This window comes from Budorcas taxicolor, chromosome 4 (genome assembly GCF_023091745.1).
Source record: "Budorcas taxicolor isolate Tak-1 chromosome 4, Takin1.1, whole genome shotgun sequence".
NCBI classification, from domain to species: domain Eukaryota; kingdom Metazoa; phylum Chordata; class Mammalia; order Artiodactyla; family Bovidae; genus Budorcas; species Budorcas taxicolor.
In genome coordinates this window covers 63,353,904-63,366,478 of record NC_068913.1, presented here as the reverse complement: position 1 = coordinate 63,366,478, position 12,575 = coordinate 63,353,904, and the positions used below count along the sequence as shown (strand labels likewise).

Genomic DNA, 12,575 nt, shown 5'->3' with positions numbered 1-12,575 from the left:
GAGGAGAAGGGGACGACAGAGGATGAGATGGTTGGATGGCATCATGGACTCGATGGAAGTGAGTCTGAGTGAACTCCGGGAGATGGTGATGGACAGGGAGGCCTGGTGTGCTGCGATTCATGGGGTCGCAAAGAGTCGGACACGACTGAGCGACTGAACTGAACTCAAAGAGGTTTTACACTCTCTGAGAACTAGAAGATATCCATCTGGGATAAAAAGAGGTGAAAATGACCTTGAAGACTTCAGCAACCCCAGAACTACTGAAATTTACATGGATTTTTGTACGGAGAGAGTATAATATGGAAGAGTTTAAATAAATATACCACAAGACAGTTTTACCATAATTGACCTTTTATTTTAAAAAAATTACAGGGAGTGATTTCCAGAATCTTATTTTATAAAAGTATTGCCTATATCAAACATTTTATGTCACTATTAATTCCATTGAAGAGCTGCCTTTTTTTTAAAGGTATTAATTCCAATTGATGGGATACATCCCCTTAAAATAGAAAGTTTCCATTTATTCAAATGTCAAAATGAAGATTATTGAGAAGTTTATTGCTTTATGGCTGGGTAAGATGCTACTAGCACATTTTAGGTAATTAATATTCTTCATTAAAAACTATGAGGTCATTCTGTTTAAAACTTTTAGGACAATTCACAGAAAATAGATATATTTATTCAAATTATACATTGAAGGGCTGGGCTATAAGCTATAGACATTTATATGTGAAGCAGCTCTTTAAAGAAATAAGACACACAAGTCTGTCTTGATATAATATACATAATTGAAATTAATAAAACCTGGAAGACCAATATTGTTATGCTATGTTCTGTTAGGATCTTAAAAAAAAAATCACATATTTAGTAGTCTATTTGTGCTTAAAATATTCATATGCATGAGAAGTTTAAAGAAAAAACACCTCTATACATGATGATGAAAAGAAAGTAATAAATTTTTTGAAATTGCACTGTTATTTAAAACACTTTCCTAAATTCAGACCCTCCTTTGCAGCCGGCACAGTTTTTCAAGTCTAATTGGCAACCTGGGGAGGCCCCTCTGGTATTAGCGAAGTAAAGAATGTGGTGATAAAAGACCAGGCTGACGCCATTAATCCAGGCCTTTGAATCGCACTGGCATCTTCACCTGCATCTTCTCCACTCTCATCTTCAAGCCCATCATCCATAAGACGCTCCTTTCAAACAAAACAAGAAACATATTCCTAAGTGGTCTTAGCAGCTACCATGAACTCATTACAGAAAAGGAGAGAGTTAAATTCTTCCTAAAGAAGGAATATGAGTATATGATAAGGAAGCAGAACTATCTGGTCGTTAGAGATCTTCCTTAAGTCCAAACCTGATGAACTCCTCCTTGTTCAAGTTCAAAGGAATAACTGCCAGTTTAATACAATAATTTCTCACCGTGAGCATAACTTTCTTCCTAGGCTATTTTTAGGAAGAATGATGTTAGTTCTTTCCACTTAATTCTAATATATGACTGACTCAGTATTATAGGTTCTCTGGAATTAAACCACACATTAGCATGTTAACTTTTCTTCCATACTATGAAATACCCGAGATTCTTTTACTATATTGGTCTCATACAGTGCTGAAGAAACACCTATATTTAAGTATATGAAAACCTCATAAGCATACCATTTCTTCAAGTTCTAGATTGTTCGCATTCTGTACATCATTGTTAACTTCAGCATTATTGTTGGGAGCCTGTTGCTGAACTCCTTCTTGCCTAAAAGGAAACCATCCAGCTTGGTGTCTGCTCAGTAAAATAAAGAGAAAAGAAAATAAGTCACAACTGTTTTTACTTGTAACACTATGAAATATTTCTGTCCTATAAGAGCAAAATGATTAGAACATTTTCATTCATGGGTTGAACTATGATAAATGAAAAAAACTAATTTATGATAAATGAAAAAAACTAATTTCCTTCTTCAGATCAAGAACTACCCCTCTCAAACCAATGACAGGAAAACACGAATCAATTTAAACTCTATCCTGAGCTAGTAAGACATATCAGGAGTCATAAAATCATTTTTTGATATTTCTCAAAATGAAATTCAACTAGATATTTGTTTGCTTCCTAAGAAAAAAGAGGAGCAAGGGAGTTAGTCTACTTATGAAAAAAAATCCGACCTATATCTAACAGACTTACTATCGATAACTATACTTAATTAAAAAGAAACTCCTCTCCAAGACTGCATCATATACTCAAGTTCTAAATGATTACTAGAGCATACCTAACTGAACTAACAATTTTTATAAAAAGTAGTAAAGGGAAAAAATCTGCTTCTAGACAATTCTCATAAACAGTCTTACAAAATGTAACTTGCTTTGCTCTTGATGCTAGGTATCTGAAGCCCAACATTCATATTCCTTCACTCAACATTCGCAACAGACTACCACATGTCAGATTCCATGCTTAAGTTTTAGAAAGTAATTATAATGAATGAACATCACTCACAAATAAACCAGTAGCATGGCTCCCATTACCATGATAAACCGACTAAAAGAAGAATAGAAGTATACAATGCTAAGGAGAATTGCAGCTCGTGAGAACGTGTACATCCAGTCTAGCCAGTCTCGATTGAAGTCTTCTTCGTTTAGCACTGGACCTCCCTGTGCATTCATTTGAACATTGTCATTCACGGGTCGATTTTCTTGGGCCACTAGGTTTGGAGCTGGTGGGGGTTCTTCTCCAGGCACATGTGCCAAATTTAGAGGCTGTGTAGCAGCAGGCTGGGCTGGGTTAGCATTTGACGTGGCCTGAGCTGAAACTGCAGCTTGACTGAAATAGTCACCAAAATAAATATTAAAAAGAAAAACAAAAACATTTATCATACTACATTATATTTTTCAGAACTTCCTGGGAAGCCGTATGTATGTCTCATAAACCTTACATGGAATATCACAACTCCTATACCACATTTCCTAGGTAAGCATAATTCCCAGTGCGAAAGTAGAGCCAACATGGATGGCAGGAGTAGCTCAGGAAAGGTTCTCCCAGCCTGGTAGTCTAGGACAGCAGGCGGAGAGGTGGAAGAGATTAACAACAGCCACTATTTGTTTCATTCACTAAATTATAAGGCTGTGACCAAATCTTTCTCCAAAACTTTTCCCTAATTGCCTCTTTTGCTCTTCTACATAGGATAAATACTGCTTGCCACCCCCTCACACACACATACCACCTCTCCCTCAGACCCATGTTTGAAAAGATTTGTCTAAATAAGTACATTAATCATTACCCTGTGTATACACTCTCATAGTAAATGATTTGTATTGGTATTTTCAAATATTAACTAGGTCCCAGATAACAATCCCTCAATCTCAATCCTGACTTTTGAGAACTCCACCTGGAGAACACTGGTGTAGATCCTTGTCAAGTTACGAAGATGTGTGGTCCTGAAGTTTGCTTATAATTTGACTGCTTAAGAGTCAGAATAAATTTTCCTGGAAAAGACTACCAGTAAAGAGATAATATATCTGAAATTTGCTTTAAATTATTCAGCAAAGAGGGGAAAGTTGTAGAATCAGAGAGTCTTGAATTGATAAATGTTTAAAAGCTGGGCGGTGAGAATACCGGGGTTCACTTTATTTATTCTGTCTTTACATATGTTGAATTTTCTCTACAAGAAAGTTTTAAAATCAAGATAGCAAAATGAAATAGAAGTTTTCTATGGTACAAAAGCTTATTTTAAAAAAAAAAGTTTAAAAAAAATTAATTAAAAAAAAAAAAAAAAGCTTATTTAAGCCAGTATGCTGATACACTGTATCTATAGTTAAAGTCACTCAGTCATGTCCAACTTAGCTGTTCCCTTCTCCAGGGGATCTTCCCAACTCAGGGATCGAACCCAGGTCTCCCGCATTGCAGGCAGATTCTTTACCAGCTGAGCCACAAGGGAAGCCCCATATTCATTTCCAGAATACTTCCTACCTCATGGACATTCTGATTCATAAGTGAGTTATTTCATTAAAGGTGAAAACTTGAGTCTCTGAAGTTAAATGATGTACATAAGATTATATGGTTCAGTAGCTAACTACAATAAGCCCCACTTATCTTATTACACAGTTCCCATGATGTTGTAAACAAGACAAGAGGTGTAAAGATATAGTGTAATACTAAGTCTTCCCCAGGTGGTGCTGGTGTTACAGCCCAATAAGAGATGGGTTCAATCCATGGGTCAGGAAGATCCTCTGGAGGAGGGTACGGCAACCCACTCCAGTATTCTTGCCTGAAGAATCCCATGGACAGAGGAACCTGACGGGCTACAGCCCATAGGGTCACAAAGAATCGGACATGACCAAAGTGACTAATTATGATAACGATTACCATGACAACAGGTAAGGTATAAATAGCCTGCCTGGAGCCAAGAGATTACACAGGAGAGCATTAGGATATGAAGTTAATAAAGCAGGTTAGCTTTATGAGGTAAGGTATAGAGGAAGAATTGGAAAAGGCAATGGCACCCCACTCCAGTACTCTTGCCTGGAAAATCCCATGGATGGAGCAGCCTAGTGGCCTACAATCCATGGGGTCACTAAGAGTCGGATATGACTGAGCGACTTCACTTTCACTTTTCACTTTCATGCACTGGAGAAGGAAATGGCAACCCACTCCAGTGTTCTTGCCTGGAGAATCCCAGGGATGGGGGAACCTGGTGGGCTGCCATCTATGGAGTCGTACAGAGTCAGACATGACTGATGACTGAAGCAACTTAGCAGCAGCAGCATAGAGGAAGAATAAGGATACAGACTTCACGCTGTAGGCAAGAGGGCCGTCTGATATTTTAGGGAATGGAGAATGATGGACTCAATTATGTGTTAAGTTAACCTGGCAAGCAGTACAATGAAATACAGTCAGGAGCCTAAAAGGAGGAAAAGTGATTGCATTCAAGTGGGTCTAATATTAGAAATATCTAGGGAAAACATCAGAAGTAAAATATAGGGAAGGACAGAAGCTAGTAACAACATACTAATTCATCTTGGTAAGTTGTTGAGTTCAGGGATAACAGAAGCTAGAATCAAACCTGATTAATGTTAAGGGCTTGGAGGATGATTGAGAAGAGAGTATCACTGACAAGGAAGTCAAGAAGGAGAATGCACATAACAAGATGATGCAGTCAAAGTTCAGACCTAACTGAATTTAAAGGCAGGCAAATTTCTCTATGGAAATCTCCAACAATTAAGGGGAGACACAAGATGAGGCACAGGAGATAAAGAACTGGGAGCCATCACACAGAGCTAACAACTAAGGCCACAGAAAAAGGAAATCCAAGAGGACTAGCCTGGAGCTAAATTCTATCTTCCCTACCAGACTGTGTATCACAAGGCACATGGTAAGTATACAAATACTTAACTGAACAAGGAATGTTACCATTTAGAAAAAGGGAAAAAAAACAGGCTATCAAAGGATACAAAATGAGTAATCAGAAAGAGAAAAAGAATGAACAGGGTAACAGAATCACAGTAACAAGGAGAGGAGAACACTAAAGAGAAGCTGCTGCTGCTGCTAAGTCGCTTCAGTCATGTCCGACTCTGTGCGGCCCCAGAGACAGTAGCCCACCAGGCACCCCCGTCCCTGGGACTCTCCAGGCAAGAACACTAGAAATGTTAAATGAATACATAGGAAGCCCAGCACAAAGAACACCAAGAAACTGTTCCATGCTAAGAATGTTTCATGCTGATCAGGAGCAAAACTTAACTAAAATACAGAAAAGTCCAGAAGGCGTATTAGCCACAAGTGAACCCGACATCAATACATCAATATGAGCGTCCCTGACGTATGAGTCTCTCTATTCCCTTTTTTAGTTGACATCCTATCTTCATATAGAATTGTTGCCTTCCAGTGAAACTTTCCTAAGTTTTCTCCTCTTAAATAGATAAAATGTTCTCTTAAAGAAAGCACCTGAATACTGCCAAATATAATTAAGGGAGAGAGGAAGAAGGAGAGAATAGGTTTAGTTGATGTGAACAGGATGCATACCCTTTTTCCTTTAAGCAAATAATTTAAAATAATTTTTAAAAACCAATAATATACATCAGTAAATGAAATCCCAAATCAACTTACTTAGGATGAAAAAGAAAATAAAGCAAAGAACACAATGTGTAAAAAAATCAACTCAAACTGACTTACTATTGCATATAATACTGATGAGCATACATCTGTTGCCACCACAGCATCTGCAGTGGGTTGAAAGCGGGATACACTGGGAATCCAGCCGGAACAGCCTGCCCAGGAAGCTGGTTGTCTACATTTCTGCAATAAAATAATTTTAAAAAATGTCTTTTAATGTTCCAGAAGAAGTTGAAAGCATTTCTCTACATTTTTATTTCTGAACTATGTCATCCATTGACAAAACATACTAAAACTCACCGAAAAAAAATACTTCTGTTCAACATTCCTCAAGTAAGACACTGTGTATGTGTGTTAGTCACTCAGTCGTGTCCAACTCTTTGCAACCCCATGGACTGTAGCTCTCCAGGCTCCTCTGTCCTTGGAATTCTCCAGGCAAGAATACTGGAGTGGGTTGCCATTTCCTTCTCCAGATCTTCCTGACCCAGGTCTCCTGCATTGCAGGCAGACTCTTTATCATCTGAGCCACAAGGAAAGCCCCAAGTAAGACATTACGGCTTATCTAAGATGATCCTGACCCCACATATACAGAACAACGAACATCACAGCCTAGAATCAGACTACTACATGAGTAAGAAACAAACTTCTATGATGTTAAGATTCTAAAATTGTTAGTTAGGTTGTTAATTGTTAGTCAACTGTCAAAATGTTTTATAAAAGTGATTTAATAAATATCCCATTTTCCATATAAACTTAAGTAAAAATAAATAAAATTTAAAAGTTGAACTTTGGGCTTCCATGCTGACATAGCAGTAAAGAATCTGCCTGCCAGCACAGGAGACATGGGTTCTGCCCTTGATCCAGGAGAATCCCACGTGCCACGGAGCAGCTAAGCCAGTGTGCCACAACTACTGAGCCTGTGCTCCAGAGCCCGAGAGCTGCAAATACTGAAACCCACACACCCTAGAGCCTGTGCTCTGCAACGAGAGAAGCCACCGCAACCAGAAGCCAGCACATTATACCTAGAGTAGCTCCCACTTGCTGCAACTAAAGAAAAGCCCACACAGCAACAAAGACCCAGCACAGCCAAAAATAAATAAAACTGTTTTTAAAAGCTGAACTTCAAATTTAATCATTAGGCCCGAGATCTAACTACCAGTTTACAGGCAATCTATGAAAACAGAGGACAATATTAATGATACCACATGGATGCAACGAGCTGAATCTAGACTACTATGGGAAATTAGAACATAGAACAACAGAAAAAGCATAAAGTGAAAAAAGATAGGGATAGGGATTAGATTAAAAGAGCCTTAAGAAACAAAATTACTCAAATGCAGTAAGTCAATCTCTGAATACTGATCCAATCCAAACCATCTTAAAAAGACATTTGGGACAATCAGGGAAAATGGAACACAAATCGAGTAATAAAAGATATTAAAGAATTTTTAATTCTGTTGCATGTTCTAATGGTATTGTGATTCTTATAGTCCATATCTGTTACAGATACACAGTATTTACAGATGAAGGGATATGACGTCTAGGATTACTTTAAAAATACTCCAGCCCAAGAGAAAAAAAAAGAGGAACAAGGGAAAGGTTGGAGAGCTGTTGTCTATTAACTGTTGCTGAAGCAGGATGTTAGGTAAGATCCTTCTAATAGAGATTCATTAGTATGCTTTTAAAGTTAAGAATGATAAAGGAAAGGAGATGAACTGGAAACAATCAGAAACAAATTCTTTCAAAGAAAACCTGCATGGAATTCCCACTTTATCTCCACAATATGCCTTTTCAAGACTCTCCACACTACTTTGTTCTCCCTTGCTGAACTTCCCTTAAAATCAGCCCCAATGTTACCAGCCATGAAGCTCTCCCACCTTCTGTAAGCACACAGGCACTCCCTCCTCCAGGCTCCTGCAAAACTTTGTCAAACCATAGAAGCACATCAGTGAATGGCAATTTATTTGCCGATCTGACCTACTTCCATTGAGGGCAACTACATAATTCATTTTCCTGTCTTCAGTGCCCAGCTACCGTAAATTCTAAGTAAACTTTTCCTGAAGAAAGCCACATGATCCTTATACGACAAATTGGCTTATTCAGTCAGACTGCTTCAAATCTGACCAATAGATCTGACTAGAGAAAAGTTTTAAATGGGAGAGTAGAGGGGAGAGAACCACCATTATAAATGAAATCAAAATATAAATGATAACACCAAAAAATACACTGAAACAAATGATAAAATATTCACTTCAACAAGACAGTTAACAGACTTTCCAGTCAGATGTGGATCTGAATTCTAGTCCTGATACTGACTACTGAAGTAAGGCAGGCTATGTACCTTTTAGCCTCCTTCTCCTCGTTCATAAATTGGGAGAGAACAGTACCTCGAGCACAGAGTTGGTATAAAGTTCAATGAAATAAAGCATGTATAAGTGCTTAATACAATGCCAAGCTTGTGCTAAGTAATAATACTCAATAGTATCAATTAGTAATATTCTTTTACATAAAGAACTGTCACCAATGAACTTTTTAAAATACCAACATGCCAACAAATAAGCACTTCACAAAACAGAATAAAAAGAATGTCTCTTTATCATGTCTAAATTAAAACAAGGACATTTCCAACTTACTGCACTGGGAAGTATGAATTTGTAATGGTATGATGAATCAGGCTCTTAACAACGGTTACTGAAAGCTAAACTATAAGTTTTCTTTTTATGGCTGAATAGTATTTCATTGTGTATAAATGTAGCACAAGTTCTTTATCTACTTTCTACCTAGGGACACTTGGGTTGTTTCCTTATTATGGTCATTATAAATAATGCTGCAGTGAACATGTGGGCACATTTGTCTCTTCAAATTAAATATTTTCATTTTCTTCAGATACTTAGAACTGGACCTGATGGGTCACATGGTAGTTCTGTTATTTTTTTTAGGAAACTCCATAATGTTTTCCATAGTGGATGCACCAATTTACATTACCAACAACAGTACCCATGGGTTCCCTTTTCTCCACAATCCTGACCAACACTTATTATTTGTTGTCTTTTTAATAACAGCCATTCTGACAGGTGTGAGGTAGTGTCTCACTGTGCTTTTGACCTGCACTGGTCTGATGATTAGTGATGTTGAGCATCTTTTCATGTAACTGCTGGCCATCTGTGTGCCTTCTTGAAAGAAAGTCTGTTCAGGTCCTCTGCCCATTTTTAAACTGGATTATTTGGTTTTCTGCTATTGTATAAGTTCGTTACATATTTTGTATATAACCCGTTATCAGGCATATGATTTGTAAATACTCTATCCTATTCAGCGGGTTGCCTTTTCATTTTGTTGATGATTTCCTTTACTGTGCAAAAGCTTTTTAGTCTAATGTAATTCCATTTATTTAGTTTTGCTTTCGTTGTCAAATCTAAAAAATCATCACCAAGCCCAGCGTCAATGAGTTTTATTTTGTTCTAGGATTTTAATGGTTTCAAGCCTTACATTCAAATCAAATTCATTTTGAGTTAACTTTTTCTTTTTTGGCCATGCTGTGTGGCTTGCAGGATCTTAGTTTCCTAATCAGGGATTGAACCTGCACCCTCAGCAGTGAAAGTACCTAGTCCTAACCACTGGACTGCCAGGGAATTCCTATTTTGAGTTAATTTTATGTAGGATATAAAATAGTAGTCTAGCTTAATTTTGTTGCAGTTTTTCCACACCATATATTGAAGAGACTGTCCTTTCCTCATTGTATAGTCTTGCTTCTTGTCATAAATTAATTGATTATATATGTATGGATTTATTTCTGGGTTCTCTATTCTGTTCCCCTAGTCTGTTTTTATGCCAATACCATATTGTTTTAATTACTATCACTCCATAGTATAGTTTGAAATCAGGGAGTGTGATGCCTTTAGCTTTGTTCTTCTTTCTCAAGATTGCTATGGCTATTTAGGATCTTGTGGTTCTCTACAAATTTTAGGATTGTTCACTTTTGTGAAAAATTTGGAATTTTGATAGAGACTGACTGAATCTATAGATTGCTTTGAGTAGTATGGACATTTTAACAACATTAATTCTTCTAACTCATGAGCATGGAATATCTTTTCATTTATTTGTGTCTTCAGTTTCTTTCATCATTATCTCATAGTTTTCAGTGCATAGGCCTTTCAGGTCCTTAGCTAAATTGATTGCTAATACAAACTTTAAATGTTGTAGATCTATATTTGATCTGGAAATATGTCCAGACTACATTCTGCTTTTTTAAAAGGTTTATAAAATAAATGCGGGGGGCGCTCCGCAGAAAGAGAGAGGCAGTGGTACTTCCCTCAGCAGAGCTGAGGGGTCCCGAGGAAAAGTGAGCCTGCTGTCCGTCAACCCAGCCCCTCAGCAAGGGAAAGACAATCAGACGTGACAGGGGTTCTGTCTAAGCTGTTCCGCGTTATTGTCCTAAGCTCCTGGTTTATATAGGCAAGCAGGGGGGTTTTGCGAGGGCCTTTCCATAGTTCTACCAATCAAGTTAAAGGTCAGATTACCACGTGCTTACATCATGACAGGGGTCTACGGTGATCACGCGTTGTCCACGTGCACAGAAATCAAGAGAGCCAATCAAAAATTTTGACAAACAACTTAAGCTGCGCCCTCATCTCTTCCGCCAGGCACCATCTTAGCTCTAAACCGCAAAGCTAGCCCTTCTTTTTAAGGTTTCCCATTTAGGGCCCCACAAATAAAATAGTATGATGTTTCTATTTTAAAAGTATTTAGAATGAAAGTACAAAAATGTTAGTAATAGTTATCTCTGGGTGGTGGGTTGTAAGCAGTTTTTGCTATCAAAAAATCAGATAACGGAAGAGTACAATGAGTAGGTTTTCAGTTTTTTTAATTATAAAACAAGGCTGCTACTATTTCAGGCAGGGAAATTAAGTGTACCTAACAGTGGGCAATTTTTTATGAACCAGTCAGCAATTTTTAGAGTTAAATAAACATGACAGCATAACACACTGAGTCCAAAACAGTCGAGGTTTATAAATGTGACATTATAGATGGACAGCCAATGTGATGCACATGTACCGTCTGGTCTTCTCATTGTTTCCTCAAGAGCTTAATGGGCAAATAATCACCTGCATTAGGATTTCTTGAAAAGTTAGGTTCCCCGAATGCTGTTAAGTTGGCAGAGTCCTAAACACTACCCCAAACCTAGTGATTCAAAAACTCAGGAAACAGTGATCAGAATTTAGCCATTTTAAAGACTGACAGTACTAACCTACATGGTGGAAAACATATGTGACTAGCTAAATATAAGCTGTGCTGGAGTCTAAAAATGATGTGGAGAGATTTTATTTTGTTGGTGAATTCTTCAAATTTCTAAATTACTGCTCTTGCACATGTAAGGCAAGGCTATATTAAATAAAATTTTACTTAAAGACAGATGTAAAGTCTTCTTTAGTAAAAGATTACAACTATAAGATTAGGTTATATCACATTCATTGTTAAGCCGAATAACCTACTTATTGAACTTTCACTTAAATAACTTTGTAAATCAAAAGTGCTCTTTCCAAATACAGATTTATTTTCCAGCACCGGGTACTGGCATTCATTCGGATGTTTCAGTGTGTCAGACTCACAAATGCCTATAAATATGTTTGCTGAATGAACATACAGCATTCATTTATAAGTATGAATGAATTTATAAATAATTGCTAACATATCACCTAACTCTTTACAGACATGAAATCTTAATCCACACAGAAATTCTGTACAGTAAGTACTATTATCTCCAGATCATGAGCAAACTGAAGCAGAGAAGAGACTTGCCCAAGGTAGTCAGTGGACAGGGCTAGGATTCAAACCAAGGCAGGCTGACTCCTGAATCTATACATCCACTCAGCTATACTGCCCTCCTGATTTAAAACTAACCATTATTTAAGGATTTTACCTCTTTTCATCTTAATACTCATTTTTAGCAAAATAAACACTATTTCAGATTTTTCTAATCTGTTTTATATATTTCTAACAGCTAAATGCCTTTGCTCCAAAGTCTGTTGATTTTCTCAACAGACTAGTTTAAAGAAATTATTAATGTGTTTCCAAGATATCCATGGTCTTATTCTGAAAACATGCGACTTCATATACTTTATTACAGAGTATATATTCACTGTGTAGATACTTAATGCTAGTGAACTGTGCACTTTAAAAATGCTTTAAAAGGTTTATTTTATGCATATTTTCCCTTAATTTAATAAATCAAGAGTTAAATATACATATTAATATATTCACTGTAAATATGAGACAGAGTTAAAAATATTGTGCAGACATAACTATTGTCAACATATCATTATATATTCTTCAAGGTTTATTATATCCATTCTCACTTTCCATCACTACCAACATATTTGGTAAAATATTAGTAATAGCACTCTGTATTAATTGAGAGGAACTGAGCTATTTTATTTTGCAAAAAAGACAGAAAAGGAATCACTGTCATAAGACAAACTATTTTAAGCCA

At 37.0% G+C, this 12,575-nt stretch overlaps 1 protein-coding gene across 3 annotated transcripts in view; it reads right to left on the bottom strand.

Annotated features, from left to right (window-relative positions):
* Window positions 1-377: 377 nt before the first annotated feature.
* HERPUD2 (HERPUD family member 2) overlaps window positions 378-12,575 on the bottom strand; it is a 36,916-nt gene continuing 24,718 nt past the window's right edge. For 2 of the 3 annotated variants that reach the window (XM_052638746.1, XM_052638748.1), the window contains 4 exons: window positions 6,149-6,271; window positions 2,480-2,803; window positions 1,657-1,774; window positions 378-1,196 (listed from right to left, as the gene is read on the bottom strand). In XM_052638746.1, the coding sequence (XP_052494706.1) occupies window positions 1,035-1,196; window positions 1,657-1,774; window positions 2,480-2,803; window positions 6,149-6,271 (727 nt within the window). In that variant the 3' untranslated portion in view covers window positions 378-1,034. The remainder of the gene's footprint in view (window positions 1,197-1,656; window positions 1,775-2,479; window positions 2,804-6,148; window positions 6,272-12,575) is intronic. The other variant, XM_052638747.1, reaches the window with a different exon arrangement.